Source organism: Gavia stellata, chromosome 10, assembly GCF_030936135.1.
Source record: "Gavia stellata isolate bGavSte3 chromosome 10, bGavSte3.hap2, whole genome shotgun sequence".
Lineage (NCBI taxonomy): Eukaryota > Metazoa > Chordata > Aves > Gaviiformes > Gaviidae > Gavia > Gavia stellata.
In genome coordinates this window covers 6708828-6734221 of record NC_082603.1, presented here as the reverse complement: position 1 = coordinate 6734221, position 25394 = coordinate 6708828, and the positions used below count along the sequence as shown (strand labels likewise).

Genomic DNA, 25394 nt, shown 5'->3' with positions numbered 1-25394 from the left:
GAGGTTTTGCGTTTTGCTTCTGATGGGGAAGCCGGTAGCTGTACCCGTGCAAACACCGGGAAAGGACGGCTGCGGATGCAGGTCTCCCACCCCAGGTGCCTCCATGGTCCAGCCATCTCCCAGCCCAAGCACGCAGGGTCCCCCCAAGGTACTCTGCCTGGGTTGCCAGGACCTCCCTGGTGGAAATGAAACCCCGAGAGGGCTGGTCCCCATGGATGGGAGGTGGGCTTCGTGCCGGCAAGGCTGCGGCACGGTTACTGGAAGGGAGCCTGGCCCCAGGCATTGCGACACGGAGGAGTTTTTTGTGTTCCAAAACAAGGACTGATAATACAGGCAACCGAGCTGGAGCCGCGGGAGGCTGCTAAGCTAAATGAGACAGGAAGCACGTAATTAAATTAGATATAGAGCGGCGTAAAGACATCTGAGTACACATACGTCGTTGGGCTCCAGAGGCTATTGCATAACCCTACTGAAAAGCTCTGCATTATAAAATATTGCACCTACCGCATCCCATGCTGGCAAGCTGCCTATCCTTGAACAGCATCTCCCACCCCATCAAAGGGGAGAGCTAAAAAAGCGACCCCAAGGGAGCAAAGCTGCCAGCCGGTTGTTTGCGCAGGGGGCTGGTGGCCGCGGCAGAGCGGGCGGAGGGTCTGTCCTGGCCTTGGCGGGGAGGACGTCACCAGAACAGCCTGATCCCACTCGTGCGCCTGGGCTCAGACCCGCACGCGTGGTGCTGGCACTGCGCCGTGTCCCAGAGCCGCGCACCGGTTCAAACACCCAAGCGTGGGTCTCTGTCGTGAGCATGGCATTTCCTACGGCTTTGTGCATCTTCTGGCTGAGCGACTGTGGTGCCCAGGAAGATACAGCCTTTGATTGAGTCTTTCTCTCCCACTGAGGTTTTATAGGGGTCTCTCCCTCCCATGGGGGCTTGCAGGGACCAAGGCAGGCGTTTCCTCACTTCTGCATTGCCGTCAGCTTTGTCTCACCTGAGCCAAGTGCTTCAAAAGCTGCTAGAGAGTGGACAAGGTAAAACCACACATGCACTTGCCCAACACACTTTATTCTATGGGAAAAAGCAGTGGGGATACAGGGGCTGAAGCAAAGTGGAGGTTTCAGCAGGCTGTAATACCAAGGCAGAGATGTGCAGAGTTTCTCCGCTCCGACTCGCATCACCCATGCTTCTCTCCCACTGACTGTGGCTGTTGCTGCCGTCCCGGCTGTCTTTTTGCTGTACAGTTACATTTCCCCGGCTGCTTCAAGCAGCACATGGCTCCCAGCACAGGGGCTGTCTCAGGGACCATGGACTTATTGCCAGAAGTCATCTGTCCTGTGTGTCTGCAACACGTGCCCAGCCTCCTGGAGGTTTTCTTCTCGGCATAACCTGCCCGGGGGATGCCTCAAAGACTGGGGAGAGTCACCAGAGCATCCTGTGACTTTGCAAATCTGTAGGTGGGAGAACGGGCTGCAGCGCGTGAGCACAGTTTTAAAGGGAAAAAAGGACACAGATGAAGTCCCGCTTAACACCAGGTATGTCCCAAAATGATGAGACAAAACAACACCAGGGCATCGCTGAGCACTGCATCTGTGCAGAAAACCGGGGAGGAGGTGGAGAGGCAGGTAATGGAGGAGAAGGGACATTACCACCCCAGGCCCACGGCTTTTGCTGGCCCACCGCTACAGCTGGGAGGTGAGTGCGAAGGGTATGTGTGCGTGGTCAGTGCGGAAATACCCAGGTGTGACCCCCTCCTGCAGGTCCCAGGAGCCCATACCCACGTCAGCACGGCACTGCTGCTGCAGCACCAGTGCTCCCAGCACGGCAGTGAGCTGGGGTGATGTGGCCAAGCACTTCTCTTACTCTTCCCCTTCTTTCCTGAAATCCACAGCAAGGATCACAACTCTAATCATGGTTTTAAGGCAGAGGGAAGACATGAACAAGGGCTTTCTGTAGCTCCAAACATTTATCTGTAGCTGATTATCTGCTAACCAAGAAGCATTAAACTTGTTTGTTCAAGTGAAAAAAACAGAGCTGTTGGGAAAGAGGCTGCTCTTGTCATTAAAGCCGAGACAGGAGCTAAAAATGTGTCTTTGGTCATTAGTCCTGATGCCTCTTTTCTGGCTAGCCGTGGGCAAGACAATTCAGTGGCTTTTTCTAAGCGGTGGGAGAAAGACAGGAGTCCCTACTACACTTCAAGGGAGGTGAGGTGCTTAGTGCTCCTCCAAAAGCCCCGTCCCGAAATCCTCATGCTTCGGCTCCGCAGGGAAGCCTTTCTCCCCGGCCCGGGGCCAAGATGACTGTGTGCTGCCACCTCCCCTGGCATGGCTTGTCTCCCACAGGCGCAATGCTCCGGCAGTGTCCTGCATGTGATCAATGCAGGCAGCGGGGGTAGGAGACAACCTGGGCTCTGGAAAAATGCCTGTCCTGGCTGTGGAGCTGGTAATAGCAGGGACCAAGTGGGGAGGAAGGAAGGGGATGAGGAGTGGAGACAGCAGCTCTTGGCTTTGCCCTGGGATGGCTGTGGGCAGGGGGGTTTAGGGTCACTCCCCCCCACCATGGTGAGCTGCCTTCCAGAGCCACTGACCAGGGAATTGCAGGGAGGGCAGCTCTCCGGGACCCTGCGGGAGCCCAGCCTTGGCCTGGGGGACCTGTTGGTTGTCACGGACCTCTCTGTTTTTTGCACCGGACCTTGGGGTTCGCTGGTGCACAGTGTCTGACACTGGTTTAACTCTTTCTCTTCATTCTTCTGTTTTGTTGGTTCAATCCTTCCCCTCCAGTTTCCAGCCTCTCCCCTGCTTTTAGTCTCTTCTTTCCATCTTTGGTTCTCATTAGGGTTCACCTTTATCAGATACTTTCCCATGCTTTGCTCAGACTTTCTTCGATGCGCATCCCCTCCCCTTCTCTTCTCCTGCCCTAGGCCCAGCAGAGAATTTGTGATGAAGAAGTGCAACTTCTGCCAGCTCGTGGGGTCAGACATTGGTCCTTATTTATTCCGGCTGTGGACTGGCAGTGTAATCTGGGGGGATGTGGAAACATTACACCCTTCCGCTCTATCTGCAGTGCAAGGAGGGTGTATCGCATTGCTCTGGGGAGTGCAAATCCTTCCCCCGGGCTTTGCATCTGCCCCTGGGATGCTGCCAAAACAACCTGACTCTGCTGGGGACTGGCATCCCCTGCTTAAACCACCTGGGGAAAAGCGTGCTGCTGCGATGCCGCCACGCCAGCCCTTGCAGCGCCGGGAGGATTGGAAGTCCTCGGGCAGCAGGACGGAGCGATGAATTGCCGTGCATGACGGTGTCTGTCCTGTCCCTCTTGCTTTCCCCATCTGCGTACCCGCCCGCCGGCGGTTACTCAGCAGGCTCCGCACGTCGGTGGAAATGAGCCTGTTTTTTCCTGTTATCGAGGAAGCAGTTATGACTGTGATGCTCAAGGACAAGCCTGGGCCTCCCGCTCCCCCTCCCTTAACAGCACAAAAGAAACCTACCTAAGCCGTTATCTTCGCCGGGCGCTGCCAGAGCAGCTTGTGGTTGGCTGGAGGCTGGAGCAATGCCGGGTCCCCCTCCCAGCCCTCCCGCCTCCCACCCGATATAAAGCACGGCTCCTCGCTGCTTTTCCAGCCGACAGCACAGGACCGCGGGTGCAGGTGGTGCCGCAGCTGCCTGTTGCACGCCCCTGCTGCCGCCCTAAGGACCCGATGAGTTGCTGGATGCCTGGGTGCCCAGCTCTCAGCATGTGCCGGGGTTTAGCCGTGCTCCCCATCACTTGCCTGGAAAGGTAAGGGGCTTCGCCACGCCGCAATTCTGGGATGCAGAGGGTTAGCCGGAAAAGATGCACCTAACTTCGGAGCGGCCGGGCCAGCCTCTGCTGCTGCAGCCATGATGTTTCGGTAGAAATTGGGGCTCAGACCGCAAGGAAACACACAGCGAAGGATGGCCCGAGTGATTTGTTTTGGCTGCATCCCCAGGAAGGGAGCACAGAGGTAAAACATGCAGAGGGAGAGGAGGCTGGATAGGGCTGCCCTGCGTGTGTCCGGGCGGACAAACGCACGAGGCTTGTTTCTCTGGCTCTGTCTCTGCAGAACTTGCTTCAGGTTGACAGCAGCAGGACTATTTTTGTCAACACGGTTGACATGTTAAGTGACATGTTGCTCTTCCTGCCAAACATGGCTACAGAGCCCCACGCTGCTGGCTTGACATTTAAACACTTATTTTTGTATGAGTGCCTTGGGATGCCTGAATGAGCTGCAGCACACAAATAGCAGCGGGGCTGCGCGCTGCCTCGGGGGGACCCCGGGGAGAGGAGCCGATTTAGCAGCAGCTCCTGCTGTATTGCCGCAAAGAACTCCCGGCAGGGAGGTGCCTCCGTGCCACCGCCGCAGAGCTGCGGTGACAGGCAGCCGGGTCCCAGGCTCTCGCAGAGGGGGCTCTGGCACAGGAGCATCGTGCTGTCGCCGGGCTCGCTGGGTTTCGAAGGCATGGGGTAGGTGGATGGTGCCACTGAGGAGTGCAGCCGTCTCTGTGGCGTGGCGGCAGGCTCCTGGTGACTCAGCGGCACCCCAAAAAAAAGCGGGGGAGCATCAGCCCTGCTGCAGCAGCCTCGCAGCAGGGAGATGCTCCCGCTCTGCTGAGCAGAAAGCAATCGCTGTGTTTTTCCAGTGTTTTGAGAGCAGGGTAGCACTGCCGGGAGAGGGGGACGGGAAAAGAAGCCAGGTTAGCTCTAGGGAGCAGGGGTGGGGTGGCGGGGGCTCCAGCTGGGCACTCAGCAGCTGCTCTGCTACCTGCCCCAGAGGAAAAAGCTTGCCGTGCTTTATAAATGCATGCGGCGATACCTGGGAAGCAAGCGGGAGGAAATGGTCCCCTGGGTTTAATGTACTGCTGAGCGTGGTTGCCAGGGAGCAGAAAAAGCAAAGGGGGGGGCATTTATATCATACATCAGAAAGCAAAGAAGCAGCTGAAGCTGAGGAGCGAGGACTGCCCCTCCGAGCTGTGTCGGGTCCGTAGGGTGCAGCCCCTGTGAGGTGGGGCAGGGGGGTATGGCGGCAGCAGACCGGTGTTCCCGCAATCCCACCTCTCCCTTTTCTCCCTCCCAGAGCCAAGGATCTGAAGACCCGCTTAGGGATCCTGCTCCATAAACCAGAGCTGGGACACAGGATCGGGACCTCCAGCAAGTTGCAGCTGGGCTCCAGGCAGAGGTAAGCCAAGCAGTGCTATGTCCCAGGTTCAGCCCGGGACAGGTCCCTGTGGACCAGTCTGTCCTGGGGGATGCTCCTGCCCATCTGTACAGCAGAGAGGACAGAATGCAGCTCGCCCTCCCCACAGTCCCACCCCGGCAAGCAGGGAGGCGGATCACTTCCCAACTCCACCAGTTATAAAATCAGACTGGGGAACTGATGCTCTGACATTACGCACAAGCAAGCAGGTCTTTCTTTAGTAACAGGCCAGGAACTCAGAAGGGTCCTGCAATTCCTGGTGTCTCCGACCACTGCCTGGGACCCCCAGGGAATGCAGGCAGCATTAAAAACAAAATACTAAATATTGCTGCTGAAGGCAAGGCGTCTTCTTGCAGAGGAGGCTCTGCTCGGCTTGTACCAGCAGAAAAGGGCTCCTCTGAGTATTCTCTAGAGAAGCTACCTGGCCAAAGCTGCACTATGGATCTGAGGTCTGGTGAGCCATCAGGGAAGGTAAAAGAAAGGGAGAAAGGAAAGAGAGCCCACAGGTAATGGATACCGGGGTCTCACTCTGGTTTCATACCGAGTGCAGCTGCTTCCATTCTTGCACTGTCTCCCATTAACGGGACCGTTTGACTGAAGTGCTCCCATCCTTTGCCGTGGGGCAGGAGAAGTGTTGTCGGCGGGACAGCGAGCCTTACGTCCTTTTGTCTTTTCCAGAGACTCCTCACAAGAGGTACTCGAATGGAGGGAGTCCTTTGACCAGCTCCTGAAGAGTAAAAGTGAGTAGGACCTTGTTTTCTTCTCTTGGTGAAAGCGCGTAGGACGAACATGCTCCCAGTGAGCAAGAGGGCGACTGTACAGCTGCAGCCAGTGTACGAGGAAATCCTGTCTCCTCCTCAGACGAGATGGTTTAGGAATTAGAAAGATGCCCCTTTCCTGCCCTGACAGAGCTGATGCATGGGGCTCATTGCTGGGCTTGTGAAGCTGTTCCCTTTTCTTTTGCCTGGGTGCTTTTTCGGGGGCATAAGTGTGTCTCGCACCGCCTCGCTGCTTCCTTAGGAGAGGAGCATCGTTGTGGGCATCGTCATGCACAGCAGTCTGTCAGGGAGAACGTCACGCCATGCCCTGACGGTCCCTTTCTCCGGACTCAGGAGAAGGCAGCATGTCTGCTTTCGGTGTCCCCCTTTGCACAGCAACGCAGCCGCCTCCCCACAGGCTTTTGTTGCTCAGAAAACAGCATTGTTGCCCTCTGTCTGTCCGTGCCTCCAGGGATGGCTCTTCCACGGGGAGGAATTCAGCTGCTTTACTGACTTAGACGTAGCCACTTGTCCCTCCAATATTTGCTATACCTGTGGTGATGCACAAGGTTCCCATAAGGTGCTGTTTCCCTCTCCCCCACGGAGACAGCACCTCTGGACCCAGAGAGGGGACCTCTTTTTGAGTCCCACACATAATCCCTTCCTTACACTGGGCTTTACAGCAGCTACACAACAGCAGGAGTGCCAAATTTTAACACAGAACTAGTTGTCTGCTTTAAAAGCTATTCCGCAGCAAGAGAAAGTCCTTCCATAGTGTTAGTTTGGGGCAAGGCGTATTTTTTTTCCAGCCTTCCTCACGTGTTGTGATGGCTAGCAAGCATCTCTGACTTTGTAACTTAATATGTCCCCCTAGCCTGGCTCTGAAATCCTTGCTGCAATTACCCTCCCATACTCCTCAGCATCTCGTTTCCCCCTAGATTTCAGCTGAGAAATAAAAATAAAGCCATCGCTGCTTGGTTCCTGCAGGCGTACAGATACCTCAGTGGATTTCTCCTTAGGTAGAATTAGCTCTTTTCCGAAGCTGTAAAGAAAATACTCTGAAGCCTCATTAAGGAAAGGTCAGATAAATAAAACCAGAGGATTTTCCCATGTCTGTGGGAAAGGATTTTATTGGAGTCTAGAGGCCAATTAGTAGCGTCTCAGAGGGTGGAATTTGCCTGGAGCGAAAGGAAATCTGCAGATGTCATGGTCTGAGCTCCCAGGGCAATGCTCGCCAGCAGCGCCGTGCCTGGCAGCCCTCTTCTTCCTCCCCCACCTTCTTCCCCGTTAACTGCTCTTCTCTCCCCTCCCCAGGTGGGGTGACGGCCTTCCACACTTTCCTGAAGACAGAGTTCAGCGAGGAGAACCTTGACTTCTGGCTGGCGTGCGAGGACTTCAAAAAGACCCGGTCAAAAACCAAACTGGCCTCCAAGGCCAACAGGATCTTCGAGGAGTTTGTCCAAAGTGAGGCGCCCAGGGAGGTGAGAGCATTTTCTGCCTCTGTCCTGTGGCATCGAATAGGGTGGGAAAGGAATGAAATATCCTGGTGGGTTTTATTAAAGTGGGTAGATGTGCTCTTGTTCATGAGAGCTTTCATTTCTAACCTCGCGTGGTCTACCAACATGAAGGGATGTAAAGGCTTGCGAGCATCTTCACCCTCATCTGAGCACGAAGAAAAGAGTTTTCTTCCCCCCATGGGAGGGGATTTAAACAAGTTAATGTTTGTGGACGCTGCTTCCTCGCAGGTGAATATCGACCATGAAACCAGGGAGATCACCCGGAAGAACCTCTCAGGTGCCACCTCCGCGTGCTTCAACGAAGCCCAGGCCAAGACCCGCACCTTGATGGAGAAGGACTCCTACCCCCGGTTCCTGAAGTCCGCCTCCTACCAGGACATGACCAAGCAGGCCACCAGCCGCGGCATCAGCAAGCGGTCGCATACCTGACCCGAGCCTGAATCCGCCGTGGGGGGACGAGCCGGGGCACCAGGCAGAGGTTGAGAAACGGTTTGCGAGGGCTGAGGTCCGTGTGGCGGGGTTTCGGCTGAAGTCCTGGCATTTCAGCAGGATCCCTGGGACCTCAAGCACTTCCCGCTTCCCACCGAGCTGCTGGGAAGAGAGGTCCTTCCTCCCCAGAGGAGCGGAGCGGGTGGGAACCCGCTGCCTCCCCTTGCAGCACGGCTGGAGAGCTGCACCACCACGGGGACAAAAAGAAATCGGATTTGAGTTGCAAGCCCGGGAAAAAGAGACCGGATTCCCCTGAGCATCCGTAACCAGAGAGCTCCCGCCTGCTCTCGGGACCCTGCCTCTGACCCGCAGCATCAGCCGCCGGCTGCGGAGCCAGCACAGGAGCCTGCAATTCCCGCAGTACCCCGGGGCACCGCCCCAGACCTGCCTGCAGGGCTCTTCCTATGAGGCAACATCCAGAAAAAAAGTCCAAAGACTACGTGGCATTGTCAGCCGGAGGAACCCTGCGCCTGCCTTGCCCTGATCCCGAGATCCTGCTTCTGCAGTTTCCTATGCATGCTCTGCATCAAAGCTTTACACCTTCTTCCAGTACAGCGTGTCCCTAGCAGTGACGTTTTTATCCCTTGCTTAAGCTACATGACCTTTAGATTGCACCTGATCTTAGGTCACACGCATAACTTCTAATTACTATTATTGTTATTTATTTTATCATTATTATTTTATATATATATTTATTAGAAGAGCACTGCTGAAAGCGTACACACATCCCGTGCTCCGAGGAGCTTGTAAATTAAATTATTTCAGATATCGTAGCACTTAGCATGCCTCCCACCTTTTCTATATAGTAACTTCAGAGAGATGACCAGACAGATCCGTAACATGACCATGGAGCAAGGTATGCGAATAGCAGCAGCGAGAGCTGCGCTCCGGCGGGGCTGCTGGAGGGGTCTGAGGCGGCAGGTTTCCCGTGAGCTCAGAGGACCCTTGATGGCAGTGAAAGGATGCTTTGCAGTCCGTGCTGTTTCCTTTCTCTCCTTAAATAGAGCTTTGTGGACAGCATCTCAGCACAGAGAATTGCACTTTGTCCTAGACAGAGAATAGCGATGTAAAACATGCACTTTGGTGAGTGATCCTATGGAAAATATATTTTTTAAACACGTGGGAGAGGAAGCCTGGGGCTTACCCCTGGTTTAAAATTGGGTTTAGTGTTCCCTTGGCCGGTGAAACCAGTCTGCAGCCACAGCGCTTCACCAGGAACCTGGGGAGCCGAGCGAAACAGCGATGCGCGCTGTGAATTCAGCGTTTCGGGGGGGGTGGCAGGACATTTCATCACCTCAGACCTGTGGGCTGAGCTCTTCAGAAAGCCCTGCTGAGCAGGGATTTCTGGGTCCCGCAGCCGCCCCGGGAAGCTGTGGATCCCATTTGGCAGCAACGGTGCCAGCAGACCATGGGTGGGTGATGGGGAGCCCACGGGTGTCCTGTGCTGGGTCGCGGGGAACATGCCACCAGCATTGTTTCCGACTGATACAGCCAGGGGCTGCCACATGTACCTCCATTTATCCCTAAAGACCAAACCTGGAGGTCCTTATCCCGCTGGTACTCACTCCTTGCTGAGGGAACCATCCTTTGCCCCCCCCAGCATTAGCTGGAGCAGAGGATCGCTCGGGCTTTTCATGGCTGTTTGAGCAGAGCAAGGGACCAAGGACCAGTTTGGGGACGTCATTCTGAGTCCTCTTCCACTTTCCCCATCCCGGTTCTACCTCTGAGCCTCGGTGGGTCCCAGCTGTGTTTACAGGGAGATTTTAGCTGTTTTCTTATTTATTATTTATTTTTACAACTGGAACCACCTTCGTTGTGTTACTGAAGCGAATGACGCACAATGGTCTGTTTTCATTACTAACACAAGATTGTCATTACAAAATAAAATGTAAAGAGGAAAATACTGTGACAACATGGTTTTTTTGGTTGCGGGCTTTCAATTAATTTTTACATTCCAATTTTGGATGACTTGCAAAGCATACTAAAGAAAGCTGCTTGTGTTGGATGGCTCGAGGGGCTTTTACAGTCACTTTAAAAGTTGCAATGCTAGGAACAGGAAAGGAAGGGGAATGCTTGTGAAGAGTAAAGCTTCATGGTATTTGGCTTGTTGAAGAGAACTGAGCAGTTTGCAGCAAGAATGAAAGCAGAAGTTAAGTTTTTAATATACTAATTGCCAGAGTGTTCAGTACTGTTTGTATTGCTCACCATTTTCTGAGCACTTTACAGGACTGCAGCTCCCAATAACCTATTTAATATCAGTAAGACACCGTTGTCTTAAAAGCACAGGTGGATTCAAGTTAGGGCTGCTGTTTGCAAAAACTGCTTTGGAGTTGCTGTCATAAATAATATTTGATTTTTATTGATAACTCAGCTGATGACTGAATTCATTTACAAGGGGGGAGGTATCTGGCTCTAGAGGGGACATTAGAAAACGTCCTACCTCTGTAGCAACATCTGCTGTCTCTGGGGCCTGAGCAGTCCCCTGTGTCCCAACGGGATGCTCCGGGAGGGCAGAGGGGGGGTGCGTGATGTGTGCACCTCCAGGGACGGCGGGAGCACTGGAGGGCTGCCTGCGGCACGAGCGATGCAGGGAGGGGAGCATCCGAGTGTAGCACAGAGATGCTAATGCTCCGAATAAAAACCAAACAAAACATGTTTTTAAGTTGTCGTCTTTCTATTTATTGTGTGTTTTGGAAGCCAAAATTAACTGGCCTGCGTCAGCGGTGGAGAGCGTGAGTGGACTGCCGAGGGGGAGCTGGCATCACAGGTGACTGACGCAGGAGCACTTAGGTCCCAAGGTGTTGCTATTAGCGCAAGGCAGCCTCTGCCATTAAAAAGCCTTTTACAAGCAACTGCGTCTATAACAACACCTTATGTCCCCTCCAATGCAGCCATGCAGAGTCCAAGGATCATCGTTCTTTATAAAATACATCAAATCTTCTCCACCCCTATTCCCGACAGTTGTCATCCACCTAACCGCAGGAAGGCAGTTTAAACTTCCCTTTATCTTTTATTCAGTATTTCATTAAGCGTGGCCTTGTTTTACAAGACAGGTGGTTGGGAACCGCAGCAGTCTGCATGTATATCTGATCTTAGTGCATGTCAGCGGGAAGAAATGAGCTGAAGGGTGTCCAGGAAGTATTTAAATTATCTGGCATGAAAGACTTGGTGAGAGCAGCAAAACAGTCTGGAAGCAGGTAGAAACAAAATCATGATTTTTCTTTTTTTAACTACAGCTTCTAACTGAAAAAAATGAATATTTTGTCTTGCACACCTTGAAGTTAATTTCAAACCAATTCTTCATTAAAAAAATATTTAAATTGGCCAACAAAAAAAGTAAGAAACATTTACAATGAAAATCTTCTTGAGCTTTCTTCAGAAGGAGATTTGGAGCTGCGTCCATTCTTGATGCACCATGCATGGAAACGGATGGCCCAGGCCGAGTATTAGTCTCAGCGGTAGCGCTTAGACTTAACAGCTGATACCGGAGTATCCCATTTGCAGTGTAGTTTCATCTCTACAAGTCTGAGATGCTTCCCAAAGAGAAAACTTGGTCAATAAAACCATGCTTGCGTCCAGTGTGTCCTCTGCGATCGCAGGCAAAATCCAGTGGTAATATAACAAAACCTTTAAAGCCTTGGGGGGATAAAAAAACCCCAACCCACGAAACCACGTTGAGAAAGAGGAGCTGAAGCTTCCCGCAATCGCCTTCGGGCACGGCCGGCTGTGGTTGCTTCCAATAAACCATGACCAAAGTTTCCCAGGGTGGAGGCTGCAAATTTGGAAGCAGCAGAGAAGATTTGAGCTCCGGGGAGCAAACGTGGGGGCTGGCGCTGCCCGCCCCCCCGGGGCATGACACATACTTGCTCCAGGGCCAGGTTTCCATGAGCCAGGATAGGGGGGTGGATTTATTTGGTGGAAAAAAACCACCCGTTTCCCTCTGCCCTGGGACCCGGCATGTTCCCAGCAGCGGCTCGGTGGGGTGGCATCGCTGCTCCGTCGCCCCATCTCCTCCTGCGGCCGGAGGTCCCCACGCTGGCACGACCAAGCAACCTTAGGGCATGTGCATACGTGCATGAGTGGTCCCACAAAAACACATATTTGGGCAGGTGGATGTGCATGTATAGGTGTATGGATGCTGTGCTTTCTGTTGCATGCACCGCAATGGATGCACATGCGTAACAACACACATACGCAGGCAAATTCATACGTGTTTACATGTGCATGTGTGTACATCCATGATTTTTTTCTTTAAAGACAGTTTGCAAATAAATGCTGTAAAATGTTGTTCAAATGTGTTTTTGAAGGAGGCTCGCCAGCAAAGGGGATGCACTGAGCCATTTCAAATACTGCAAACCAGTATTTTCACAGAATTGCACAGAATCACAGAAGGTCTGCCAGCCCCTGTGCCAGCCAACGGGGAAGGAGCAGCTGTATCGCACTGCTTCCCACTCTGCGGCTTTCGCCTTCATGGCCTTGGCCCGAATAAAGCGCCAGAAATCACATGTGACGTGTTTCCATATGGCTCGTGTCCCTCTCGCTACGTGTGCGGCTAAATGCCAAGGTTGCCAAGACGGTCCAGCTGCGCGCAGGGATTCTTACCCCCATGGTGCCTCGGGAACCAAGAAAAAATTAATGATAATATTCATGCTTTCTGACACTGCTGGGGTGCTGAGGGCGGTTCCGGGCTCCACAGCCTTCCTGTCTCTCCAGGGTTGGGTTGCCTGTGCTGGAGGGCAGCTCTGACCCAGTGCAGCTGCAACCTGGGCTCAGCCTGTGGGGAGAAGCCAGGGATGAGAAACAGCTGGGAGAAATGCTGCTGGGGAACCGCCTCCGCTGCTCGGCAAACGCATTTAAGCTCAGGTCCTCAGCCTGGCTCCTTGTTTGACCTGCTTTGGCTGATCTGGGATGCTTTTGCTGGACCTGCTCTGCTCTCCTGGCCCAGGGACTGGGACATGGTGCCCTGCTCGGTGAGGTCCTTGCCTGCCTTGCTGTTGCCCTCACCTCTTCTTCCCAGCCCACAGCTGCTGGTGGATGTGCCGGTCTGGTTTTGTGGTGATGAGGATTGAGCAGCAGCCTTAAAAAGGCTAGCAAATGCAGATTAAAAATGTAAAAATACTTCACAGCAAAGTGAAATGTGGTTGATGCTCCTGCGTGGATAGCATCACCTATCAGCGTTTAAATTGCATCCTTCTGTGGACTATTTTCCAGGGCTGCGTTCCAGCACTGAAAGTCACATCAGTGTGGCCAAGCATATAAACGCTGGGACATTCCCATTTGGAAATATAATAAGGAAGCAAGTGCAGGGAACATGAAGAAAAAAGCCATCCTACTATTCATAGCTACTTTAAAGATTATTTTGACTTTGGCAGGCAGTTTTTGTTGCCGTGTTTTAGCTCATGTTTATTTGTGGCTGGTGGCCAGGGTGTAGATGCTCCAAAATGTTATCTCAGGGGATGGGTTGTAAAACGGGTGTAGCTCTACCAGGATGGAGGAAAAGGAAGATTTGCTTAATTGTGCCCTTGATTTCCCTGTTTCCCTTGATTTACTGGTCTCAGCAGCTCATCTACTGAGTCCCTGTGTGCGTGGGGGCAAGTAAGGACTCTGCAGAACTGCAAATACAGCAGGAACTGCATAGCCCAGAGGCTATAGGAATGGTTGTGGAGAGGAGCTCTATGACTCCCATGATTTAGAAAACCTTTGAGGCCCTTCTATTCCCCATAAACTGCCTGTCACAGGGACTAAGAGTTTAAACTTATGCTTCTCTGGAAAGCAGTTTTTATCAGGGATTAGAGATAGGGAAAGCGTTACCAGCAAACCCTTCTTTGCTGGGGTACAGTCACAGGGTACTTCTGCTACAGCCCTGCCAGTTGCAAACACCTCGTTCCTACCATCCTAGGGTTTGGGTTCCTACCATCCTAGGGTTTTTCATCTTCCCATCATATGATAATGAACTACTTTTAATTAAATCAGCAAGCTGAAGAAGACTTTTGTACTTGGGTGGCTGGGTGACGTGGTATTGTTGCAACGTTGACCTTTTTTTGGACGTTTTAATGCTGGCTCTGAGCCCGTGATGTGCCCCTGCTCTGATTGTTAGTCTCTTTTCCAGCCTGCAAATGGGTAGTTAAACACTGGCAGCTAGAGCCCCCAGCTCTGGTCGAACAGGGAGCGATGCTGTTGAGTTCAGCAGATTTCTGTGAATTAAAATGGGATCTTGACAGCCTTGAGAGTGATTTGAGATTGTTCCCTGGGTTTTCACAGTCTTTGTCCCTGTGGGGCTGTGTCAAGGTCTCCTGTGGCAACACAAACTGCATCCAGAGGCTGTGGGATGTTCCCAGACCTTGCAGATATGCTGCAGGCTGTGGAAAGCAGGATGCTCAATATGACAAAGATGCAAGTCCTGCATAGGCAGGGTTTTTGTGAAAGTTGGCATGCAGATGTGAGCAAGCAATGCTGGCATACATAAGGATTTGGATATGCATGTAAAACATGTGCAGGACTGCATCCACGCACCCCTTCAGGGTGTGCTTTTCTGCATTCGTGCCGTTGTGTTTGTATCCAGCCATGTCTCCGTGTACATATGCAGATGCCCAGTTTGTGCACATACCAACGTGCCGTGGAAAGCCAGGTGTGAATTCATTGTGATTTCAGCCCTCTTTCAAGTGTGATCTCAATCTTGCAGCTGGCAGGGTCCAGCGGAGGTGTCTGGGGAGGTTGCACGGGCTCTGCACGCTGGTGAGCTCATCTTATGTTACAGGGCAGTGTGGGAAACTGGGTGGCACGTCACAGCCTGGGTTCCTTCACGTATTTCCTGCGCACACTTTGCAAGCAGACGGGAAGGGCTGGAGGACTGGGCTCCCCCCGGTCACACTGTCTTTACAGAGAGCTGCCTACAAGGAGGCTGGTGCCTGGGCTGCGGGCAGCTGCCTGCTTGCCAGCGTGGGTGCAGGTAGGAACACGCCGGCTGTGGCATAAAGGGACCCGGAGCTCGGCAGTTCCCTGGGTGGAATTTAGCAGCGTGGCTAGTTTCCTCATGTGGATGGATTTACCAAAAGGTGAGGAAAAACTTAAAATAAAAAAACCCCACCAAACCCAAACTCTCACCCCCCCAAAAAACCCCCAAACCCCTGCTCCCCCAAAACCCCAGCACTGGTGCATTTAATGTCTCTATGCCTTCAGCTCCTGAACCACTGCTCAGCCTACGTTTGTAAACAGCGTCTATGTGTGGGGGACTGTACGAGGAGAGCTCTTTGCTCATGACCTCTCTGCTGTGTGCTGAAAAAAAAGTCACCAAACACCCCCCCAAAAACCCCAGCATCCCCCTGCAAGTGGATAAAATGCTCCCAGGGCTGCTCCTTCCTGCTGAGAAGCAAATACTGTCTGGGGATACTTGCTGGGAAGCAGCTGTGAAAAGCCGCTGGTGAGAAAAGCTGCTCCCTGGCTTTGAAGGCATTTAAAGCAGTGGCTGCGTTTCTGGCGGGGCAGAGGGGACCCCTTCCTCGCCTTCCCGTGGTGGGTGGTGGCGGGTGACGCCGGGCAGGCTTGCGTGACTTTGCACATTGGCTGGTGCCCGTGATGCGCAGACGCAAAGCGGCTCCTGGCCGAAAGCTAGTGGGACGGGACAGAAACGTTTGAACGTTTCCTGGGGTAGGGTGCTTGCGGCTCTGCTGCTCGGCGGAGGAGGAGGAAGGTGCACAGCCCCTGCCTTCTCCCTCCCTGGGCTTCTGCCTTCCCAACGGGGGCAAGGAATTTGAGCCCCACCGTGCCCAGGGGATGCTGTGCTGCTTTTCCAGTCAGGAAAGTAACATTTTAATTTTTTTATCTGTGGCAAAAGGCATAGAAATTACTACAAGGAAATGAAATGCATCTAAATCAATGAAATAGGGTATTCATTTCCTGCTGGGCAGGGGGAGAAACCATCCATAAAAGGTCCTTGGCTTTCCTGAGGGTAAATTCATGTGAATTTATACTTTGGCTTTATACCTTCAGACTTCTCTGTCCCTTTTCTGATTTGCTTCGATAATTTATTTCCAGTTCAGCTTGTCAGACAGTGACTCCTGAAAGCACTGATCACTTGAACCAGCCTTAGCAGTCAGGAAAATGGGTATTGGAGTTCCAGCTTTTCTAGGTACTAGATAGATATAGATAGACCAGGTCCTACCTGATTAACCTCTTAATGTCGTGAAAAGCTTAGGAAAGGCTTCTGGCCTTCTAATTGCCTATGGAAGCAGGAGGGATTAAGGTTGGCTTTCCGTCTCATTCCAGGTATTGGAACAGGGACTGTCCAGGACCGTGCATGTGGCTGCCATCCAAAACTGAAGGGGAATGCCCATCTCTGCTTCCCTGCTCTGTTCTCCACCTGAAAACATCCCTGGGGGCTGGCTTATTAGGTAACCTGTAATAAGTCTGAGGTAACGCCCTGGGTTCTCCCCCGTCCCGTCACGCAGATGCCCCAGGGGATGCCTGCCTGGGCTGCGATTAGTGCTGAGACCAGGCAAGCAAACACGGTGGGTGCGTATGTCTGGGTAAGTGCTAAAGCCGTGCTTCTCGCCAGGCTATAGTTCTGTCGGCTGGCACTGGCGTTGCTGTCCTTAGTTTTCCCTCACATAGACCTGCAGGACATCAAATGTAAATGGCGAGGTTTCACAGTCTAATAAAACAAGATTTTCTGTTTATTAATTAGGTGAAGACCACGAAGCCCTTAGAATAGCAGCCTATCCTACTTCGTGTGTTTTGTCAGCCGAACCCAGAGCATCCCCCACAACAAAGGCACTGAGCATTGCACCTCTCCCATCCTTCAGTGGGATCCCTGAGCTCAGGTAAGGAACATCAGAGGTACGGAGCCCTCCTGACCATCATGGAGCCCACAGCTCACAGACAGCAGGAGGCATCTACCCCTTCCAGCACGGAAACAGCAGAAGACCTTGCCTCCAAGTTAAATGCTGCTGTCAGGAACAATAATAAAGATGATGTGCTGGAGCTGCTGGAGAAAGGGGCAGATGTGAACTCCAAAGCCGAAAGTGGCTGGACACCGCTGCAGAGTGCTGTGCAAGCTAATGAGGAGGACATGGTCCGGCTTCTGCTGGACAAGGGTGCTTGTCCGCGTGCCAGGAAGGACAATGGTGGCACTGCATTTACTGAGGCAGCGATAACAGGAAATGTGAATATACTGGAGCTCCTCCTTGATTGTGGGTTAAATATTAATGACCATGACGACAACGGCTTCACAGCTTTCATGGAGGCTGCATGGTATGGGAATGAGGAAGCCTTGAAATTCCTGTATAGCAAAGGAGCAAATGTGAATTTGAGGAGGGCAGTTAGTGAGGAGAAAGCAAAACTGCATAAAGGAGGTGCGACAGCACTGATGGATGCTTGTAGGAGGGGCTACTTCTCGGTTGTAAAAACTCTCATCCAAGAGATGGGGGCTGACGTGAACATTTGTGACAACAAAGATAGGAATGCCTTGATCCATGCCCTCAAGGAGGGCTGTGCCAAGGAAAGATACGAGTCAGCCGTCTCCATAGGCCACTTCCTGCTGGAACACGGTGTTGATGTGAACAGCAAAAATGAATGTGGGAAGACTGCTCTCATCCTGGCTGTTGAAATGCAGAGCCTAGATTTGGTGAAAGCTTTCTTGGAGAAGAGTGAAATAGATATTGATGATGCTGATGAAGAGGGCAACACAGCACTGATGGTAGCTGTAGAGAAAAAGAATTACAATATAGCAAAGTTGTTGTGTGAAAAAGGAGCAAGGACTGATATTGGGAACCTTATTGCTGTTGCAAATAGGAACCGTGCTCATGACATAGCACGTCTTCTTCGCCAGTATCATGCCAAGTTTGTTCCAGAAACCCTCGAAGATTGGGAGCCAAACAGCAAATGCTGGAAGGACCAGCTGAAAAAACTTTATAAAATATATCGCCCTATGATTGGCAAACTGAAGACATTTCAATATATCCAGCAGAGAATTCAGAACACTTCCCAGGGTGGCATCTACCTGGGGCTCCATGGTGGGACAGAGGTAGCAGTAAGAATAAGCCGCAGTACAGAGGGTGACAAAGAGAAAAGGTTCTTCGAACAATGTGGTAACTGTGAACATCTTCTGAAGCTCTTCCAGTTTGAGAAGGCAAGAGGCTACACATACTTGTGCTTCCCCCTCTGGGAGAAAAACCTTGAAGAACATCTGCAGGAACTAGAAGACCAAATGGATTACAAAGATGCTCTGAGGATGATCTTCCAGGCAGTGAGAGAGCTGCACTCCCTTGGATTTGCTCACCAGGATCTGCATCCCCGCAATTTTGTCATAGGTTATCTTTTGCTTTCTCAATGTTTTAATTTTGCTTTCCTGTTGCCTGTGGTTTAGAGAAGATGCTTCATAGCTGTCTATAAAAAAAACAGATATGTAACACCATTGCAGATGTCTTTATGCAGAATGAGGTGTCTGTGGCATTAGCTCTCCTCTTTGAATAAGTATAGGTATGTTCACAGACAGCCACAGAGGAGTGAACAGAACAGCTTTACATGTCTCATTAGATATGCCCTCCTTTCCAGGGCTTTGCAGACAGATCAACCCATAGCAGATCTCTTCAGAGATTTGTTTTCTATAGAAGGGGCCATCCAGAAGTCAGTGACAGTCTGTATCAAGGTTTCCCACCATTATTTGTTAACAATTTATCTTATTTCCTCAGATTTAGGTGGCAAAATTTACTTGGCAGACTTTGATAATAAAAGAAAGTTGATTGAAGGCAAGAAAGAACCTGTAAACTCAGATTTAGAGGTAACTTCCCTGTGAATCAATGTACGGTTTCAAACTTCAGGTTCTCTCTGATATTTTCTGTTGCTGTGAATCCTAGGGGAAGCCTTTCTGCATCCTCAACTAGAAAACACTTTGATTTTTGGGAAAGCCCGTATAACAATAGACGCTGCACGAGAATGATAGTGATTAGGATGCAAGGCTGCGGCTGGTGCAGGGATATCCACAGATACCCTGTGAGCATGATTATGGTGCCTGTCTCCTCTGTCTGTGCACACAGCTTCAAAGTTTGTGTCTGCATGTATTTGTATACTTCTGCCCACCTATAGGTGCATGTGCGCGTTCACGTATGCAGTCTGCTCATTTTCGAGTATTAGTCCTCTTCCATTTGGTAAGAAGTTTTATGTATCTGGCACGTGAGCTGTGATGTGTTTCTTTGCAGGCCCTCAGCAGGCTGGTGCTGTATGTTTTAAGAGGGGGTAGGAAACCCCTTCAGCAAGTCAGTACCAAGGACTTGGCTGCTGATTCCCCAGATTACAAGGAGGCTCTGGACCTTGTAAGTAGCCTGGTCTCTCACGATGAACGAGGCTTGGAAGGTTTGAGCAAACATCCCTATTTCTGGAGCAAACAGACGTAAGTCATGGGAGTACAAAGGAAAAGCTTTCGGCACGGGAGTTGCCTGTAGTGCTGGGAACAGCTGTGTCCTGTTGCAGCTGATGAAGCTCCTCGTTCCACAGCAGGTTCAACTTCCTGAAGAGTATATGGAATAAAATCAAAGATCTCCGCAACCGAAAAGCTGTCTTTCAAGCTCCTAATGCTACTGAACGTTTTCCTTACCCGTCGTGGACCAAGGAGGTAATCCTCTTCTCTTTGGATGGATATGAGGTTTGAGGTAGACTTTCAGGCAGAAGCTTTTCCTGAGTGTTTCACAGGCCCTATTTAAAACCGTCACCGGAACAAGTAGCCCCACGCAAATACAGATAACTGGGGGAAACAATTAAATTTAAGCCACGTAGTCAAAATACACCAGGCTAAAGATGTTGATGCTAAAGGGATCTTCTGTTGACTAGGGTGGTAGAAGGGGATGGTTGTTATAGAATTAGCTGGCAAATCTTCAAGGGTGTCTATTGGTGACCCCTTAAGACAAGGGCATCTGGCCCTTGTGGCCATCAAATTTCTGGCAAAAATGTTTTGTTAGATTGGCTCAAAAGCAGTGAGACCAGGCCTGCTTTTGCAGGTAGCATCCTGGAAAGACATGCTGCATCATTTGAGGTCTGACGGTCTCAGTTCAGCATGGCAGTCCGTGTGGCCCTCTCAGCAGTGGCACAGTTGAATCAAGACTCCTGAGTCTCTCCTGCCCTCCAGGCGTGCATGAAAATCTCCTGTGCCATGCTGAGAGTCCTAATATGAATACCATGCCTTGGCAAGGCAGGAGGGGAAACACTTTGCAGAATCATGGGGGCTGTATGGCACGTGCCCTGCAGAGTGAACTCTTCTGCTCATGTTGGGAAATACACTTTTAAGGGTCACAAGATTTATTTGTGCAAGACGAAGTCCCCGCAGAAAGGCAGCGGCTGTGATGAGTGGAGGTTAGATGTGCCGCTTTCGTGGTGTGTGAAAGGCAGAGAATAATCTACGTGCTTTTTTTCAGATTGACAAAGACATTCTGAGTATCATGCAAAATCCCGGGAAAGGAAAATCATTCAAATATAACAACAACGTCACCGACCTGCTGAGGCTCATCAGAAACCTGGATGAACACCCAAATATCAGGTACATATTCACATCCTTGCCCCTGCCACAGCTGCATTACGGGGAGCATCTGGGTATCTGCAAATGTCAGAGAGTTTGAGAGCAAAATCTTCTCCAGAAGGGTGAACACAACCAGGATGTGGGAGATAGTCCATTAAAGCTCATCTCATTAGAGCTGCTATCTCCTCTGGCAGTGCAACAGTGTGTGAAAGATTGTGCGTCACGGCAGCAAGCAGTCTGGAGTCAGCCCTCAAAATCACCTTCCTGAGGGTAAGAAAAGGAAGTTAGCTCACAGGATTAGACCTTGGATTTAGAAGCAAAATCTGACTCCCAGATCATCTCCCACATCACTCCCAGAACATCCTCAACCAGAGCCTTCCACTCCAGAGGGATAGCAGCAGCCAAAGTGCTTTGACATATGGATCAGGAAGCACCAGTCCTGTTAGAAGATCCTGTTAGGAGGTCTTGACTCCTAACGAGCTGCCAGAGTCTCCAACCCTCTATAGTCATGGGCACTTACATGTGAGGTTAGAGGTGGTGTTAGCTCCCAGTGATGGTTTCACTGAGGCTGGTGGCCAGCACTGCTCTTCAGTGAAGATGCAGGTGGGATTAGGCAGATGGAGGTGCTGGAAGAATAGGGAAAAAAATGGATTGAGGCGCTTAGGGAAGGTATAGAAAAGTTGCAGCTCCAGGATTTCTTAGGAAACCTTCCCCTGTTATCAGAAAGCCTCTGGAATAGCTTTTTCTCTGCAAGGGAGGAACCAGGGTATCCTGGGCACTTGACTTCTTGGGAAAGCTTTAAAAATCCATTTTGGTTTTGTTCTCTTTCAGGATCAGCAACAAAATAGGAGATCACGCTGACTATTTCTTGAAGCTTTTTCCAGAACTTACCATTTATGTCTATAACAGTTTACGCCAGAATCCTGAATACAGTCACTTTGCAGACATTCAGGACCCTTCTCTGTAGGATGTCATTGCCTCACATCCCATGTCTGAACCCACCATCACTGCCTCCTTTTGTTCCCTATTTCTTCATCTGCAAAAGAGTTGAAGAAAGTGGGTAAGGAGATGGGAGAGAGCACATGCAGGGACTGAGCATGGAGGACTTAGACTAAGAAATGAAAGATGCTTCAGAAGTGTTTGGTGTAACCACCACGGGCTTTGAAAAGGAACCAAGCTGAGTGCCAGCCCAGGTCCCCCATGACTACCTCTGTCCCTCTGGGCTTATCTGCCTCTGTGAGGTGGAGATCAAGGCCCTGATCCTTATGGAGTCTTGTGTCCTTATGGAGATGTGGGACATCCCCCATATACCCAACGCATCTGGGAGGCAGAAGAAGAGCTTAGCCATTGCTAGATACCATAGGACTCTCTGATAAAGGAAAAGGAGCTTGAGCTCCCTGCTAGGGCCAATATTCCCTACAGCTTGCACAGAGGAACTGCTCATCTACCCCTAGAAAGACAGGGATTCTCTCTTGTCAGTCTTTTTGAAACACAGCAGCCAAAAAATGAGATGCCTAAGCGATGGTCTGGCTGCAGAGTTGCCCTTGGCCCGTTATGATCTGGTAGAGGTGAACACAGGCCAGCCTGCTGGGACCTGAAGGACTTCTTTTGGGGAACGCAGGAGATGTTTCCAGGAGGAACGGACGTAAGGAGCACGATGCCACAAATCTCTGCTACTATGCGTAGTTCTGACTCACCTGAAAAAGGTCGCTGACGTCAAAGGGACTGCAGGGACCGGTTCCTCCCGGAAAGGACAAGCTCTGCCATGGCAGGCTGGGTCTGCAAGGCAGGGCTACGCACAAGCAATCCCTGTCTCCAAAACAGTGCTGCTGGTGGTGCATCGCTGTCCTCCTGCCAGGCTCGCCTCCCTTGCACAGCGCTGGTGCTCATACATCCGTAGCATGCAGCCAGCTCAGAGCTTTGATATTGGAGGCTGGGTGGCACAAACTCATTTCCGAAATCCTACGGCATGCAATGGGTGTCTGATTGTCCAAGGGCTTGCTTCAGCTAGTGCTCTGATTTTCACAATGATTATATGTTGTTTACAGAAATATTTTTCAGCTGTTGAAAAGGTTTTTAATTTTTCTCAAACAGAGATTGTTGTTCTTTCAACCAGCCTGTGGAGAACCAAACCTGGAATAAATTTGCCTGGAAAACTGACTCTACACTCATTTATGAATGAGGTTCCCCCATCCCCTTTGCACAGAAAGAGGTAGTCTGTAGCACTATAAAACACCAAAAAGGCTGGGATTTTTGGCCTCCCTGTGGAGGTGCCTCTTGGTTGTTCAGGTAAGGTGGTGTACGGTTTTGTCACTGCTCAGATGAATTGCTTCTGGCCCATATGGGTGTCTGATGGGAAAAGATGTTGGGAAGCACTGAAGGCTTCCTGTCCTCAGAAGAAAGCTGTCTCTTGTGAAATAATGGGCTGAATGGTGGGGGTTTTCGCATTGCTTTTGTGGAGTGAGGGTGAGGATTTCGTGGAGGAGTTGAGGTGTGAAAATGAGCATCAATGCTTGCACGTGCATGTTTGTGTAAACATGTAGAACTCTGGGAGTGGATGTGTTTGACCCATCTCGTCTACAAATGGGTGGCTGCCAGAAAGCATCATTGAGACCTGCGCGTCTGTTTAGCTGAGTGTGATTATAGATGTATGTACCTGCAAACCAGCTGGCATTGCTGTGCATGAGTTTGATTGCAGACTGCCATGCACGTGCTCACGGCTCATGAGGTCTGTGTGCCAGCCTGCATAGTGGTCCTGGCTCAGAGCAAAGGTCCTTCTGATGGTCTTGGGAACTTTTTAAAATACATAAATGTGACAACAAGAAAGCTTGGCTCTGCAACTGTTGGTGAAATGCCACTAGAGAAAATGCAACCAGGAGAATGATGACTCCTCTTGTGTCAATATTTTTATTTTTTCCTTTCCTTCCTGCTCATTTTTTCTTGCTCACTGTGTCTTTCTCGTGCTCAGAATGCAGAAGGACACCCAGAGATGCGTGTCCAGGTCTCAGCAGTGTGGGGAGCAGGGGTGCTATGGGGAGCACGGTGGCTCCATGCTGTAGCAGCACGTTTCTGCTCTTGCATGAGGAGAGGTGAAGCCATGGGCTGGGCTCCTTCAGCCTCTTGTAAAACGCCACGTTTCCAGCTTGCTTTGACCTTTGCGTCGTCTTGCATCACTCTGCTGTTTTGCTAAAGGGCTGTGACTTGGCAAGCCTTAAAAGGCTGTGGAAAGGCCTTCCTGCAAGCAGAGAGCACTCAAGGTTGTCCAAACCAGAGCAATGATTAAACCCGTGGAGGCTGTGACTTGTCTCTCTGGGGCAATCAGGCTGCTGGGAAGAATTTCCAGGGAAGGCTCGTGTGGTCTGCAGGGCCATGTCCTGCTTTCTGAGAAGCCAGAGATGCCGGCAGACTGGTGTCAGAGGAGAAATTTGATCCACGCATGGCATCTGCAAAGTTAATGGCTCACAGAGCGTCACGCCACTAGAAGAGGGGGGGATGCAGTACTGGGACCAACGCTGAGGAAAATACCAGGCTGCCTCTCCTCCCGGCAGGGCCGGGGAGGATGGGCGAGTGCCCAGCGAGAGGCCAGGCAGGATGGATAACCAGCGGCAAGGACAGCTGGACAGTATTGCAACTGAGTGGTATGGCAGTGCCTGATGTCGCAGCCTGGGGGTAAAGGTGTCCTGGGGAGCTGGGGGCAGAGCCAGCTGCCAGAGCTAGTGCTGCTTAATGTGCTGATGACTCCCAGCATCAGTGCCCATCTGGGAGGTGCTGCCTGCCTTTGCCTGGTACAGGCGGGCTTGTAGACCACGCATGGTGTCCAAGGGCATGCTGATTTGGCCCTACACGCTTCATTCCCCTGCTGTCATGCCTGTATGTTGTGCATTTGCTGTGCCTCTGCCTTTTTGCTCCGCTACAGCTCGGTCACCCCAGGGGTAACTGGCTTGACCCCATGCGATGGCATCAGGTGCTCCCCATCCTGTCACTTGTGCGCTGAGGACATGCTTGTGTGCACAGGGATGGCCCCAGGCCCCCAGGTCAATGTGTCTCATCTGCTGCACTGGGGAAAAAAAAAAAGTCCGCAGAAGCAGTGGAGTGAAGATCGCTTTTAGCTGTGTTTTTGCTGTGATGAGCTTCAGGCGCATCCATGAAGCCTTCTAGGGACCGGGCTCAGCTGGGCTCAGACTGCGGAGCCCGAAGTGTTAGTGCAAGGCACACAAAAATGCAGCTAGCTTTTGGGGCTGAAAGCTTTTGGGGCAAAATCAAGTTACAGCACAAGGGCAATTTTGAGGAGCTGGTCACAGGCCAGACTGTAGGAAGCTGATGCCACTCCTAAGTGCCTCATTTATAGAAATGTTGTTGGACTTTGGGTTTGTTTGGGTTTTTTTGATCCTCCAGAAGCAAAATATTGATAATCGTAACTGACAAATATGAAACACATCATCATCTGCCTCAAATACACCTATGTTATTGCCAGGATGCAGTCTTCTAGGATTTGAGGGTTAAAAAGTAGCTAAAAATAGCTCAAAAGTTAGAAAGCTGGGAGCTATCAGAGGCAAGACGTGATAAAGGCCATGGTCTTTTCTTCATGAGGCCCAAAGAACATTTGGGATTTCTGCAGCTTTCTGGTGACTTGGCAAAGCCACTCTGACTCAGTTTCACCTGGCGAAAGTGAAGGTCTTTGATATGATTTGGTTAGTGCTTTGTCTACTGGCTTTTAAAAAAGCATGCCAAGGCCCCGAGTCAGGCATGAGCTGATTTTGATTGGAAAATCAGAAAGGCTCTGGCAAGAGAGGCACCATCTCACCACCCAGGGAGAGCTGAGTAGTAAAATAGGTGGGATCTCTTAGCCTTGCCACCCACAGGAGTTATTTAACTTGTGTGGAAAGCACGGAGGGGTGAGGAGCTGAGACAAGGCTGT

General features: G+C 51.1%; 2 protein-coding genes across 2 annotated transcripts; both read left to right on the top strand.

Annotated features, from left to right (window-relative positions):
* The first annotated feature begins 3654 nt into the window (after nt 1-3654).
* On the top strand, nt 3655-8316 carry RGS16 (regulator of G protein signaling 16). The gene is made up of 5 exons (XM_009810184.2): nt 3655-3772; nt 5088-5189; nt 5886-5947; nt 7280-7446; nt 7711-8316. The coding sequence occupies exons 1-5, from the start codon at nt 3693-3695 to the stop codon at nt 7909-7911; spliced, it is 612 nt and encodes a 203-aa protein (XP_009808486.2). The 5' UTR covers nt 3655-3692; the 3' UTR covers nt 7912-8316.
* An 8326-nt stretch (nt 8317-16642) lies between these two features.
* RNASEL (ribonuclease L) lies at nt 16643-22027 on the top strand. The gene is made up of 6 exons (XM_009818974.2): nt 16643-18278; nt 18660-18748; nt 19167-19357; nt 19462-19579; nt 20376-20497; nt 21308-22027. Exons 1-6 carry the CDS (start codon nt 16829-16831, stop codon nt 21441-21443), a joined length of 2106 nt encoding a protein of 701 aa, XP_009817276.2. The 5' UTR covers nt 16643-16828; the 3' UTR covers nt 21444-22027.
* The last annotated feature ends 3367 nt before the right edge of the window (nt 22028-25394 follow it).

Bases quoted from the DNA above. Each gene is read 5' to 3' on its own strand.
- RGS16 (XM_009810184.2), top strand. From the start codon at position 3,693: ATGAGTTGCTGGATGCCTGGGTGCCCAGCTCTCAGCATGTGCCGGGGT. The intron at 3,773-5,087 runs GTAAGGGGCTTC...TCTCCCTCCCAG, and splicing joins CCCATCACTTGCCTGGAAAG to AGCCAAGGATCTGAAGACCC. The intron at 7,447-7,710 runs GTGAGAGCATTT...GCTTCCTCGCAG, and splicing joins AAAGTGAGGCGCCCAGGGAG to GTGAATATCGACCATGAAAC.
- RNASEL (XM_009818974.2), top strand. From the start codon at position 16,829: ATGGAGCCCACAGCTCACAGACAGCAGGAGGCATCTACCCCTTCCAGC. The intron at 18,749-19,166 runs GTAACTTCCCTG...GTTTCTTTGCAG, and splicing joins CTGTAAACTCAGATTTAGAG to GCCCTCAGCAGGCTGGTGCT. The intron at 19,580-20,375 runs GTAATCCTCTTC...GCTTTTTTTCAG, and splicing joins ACCCGTCGTGGACCAAGGAG to ATTGACAAAGACATTCTGAG.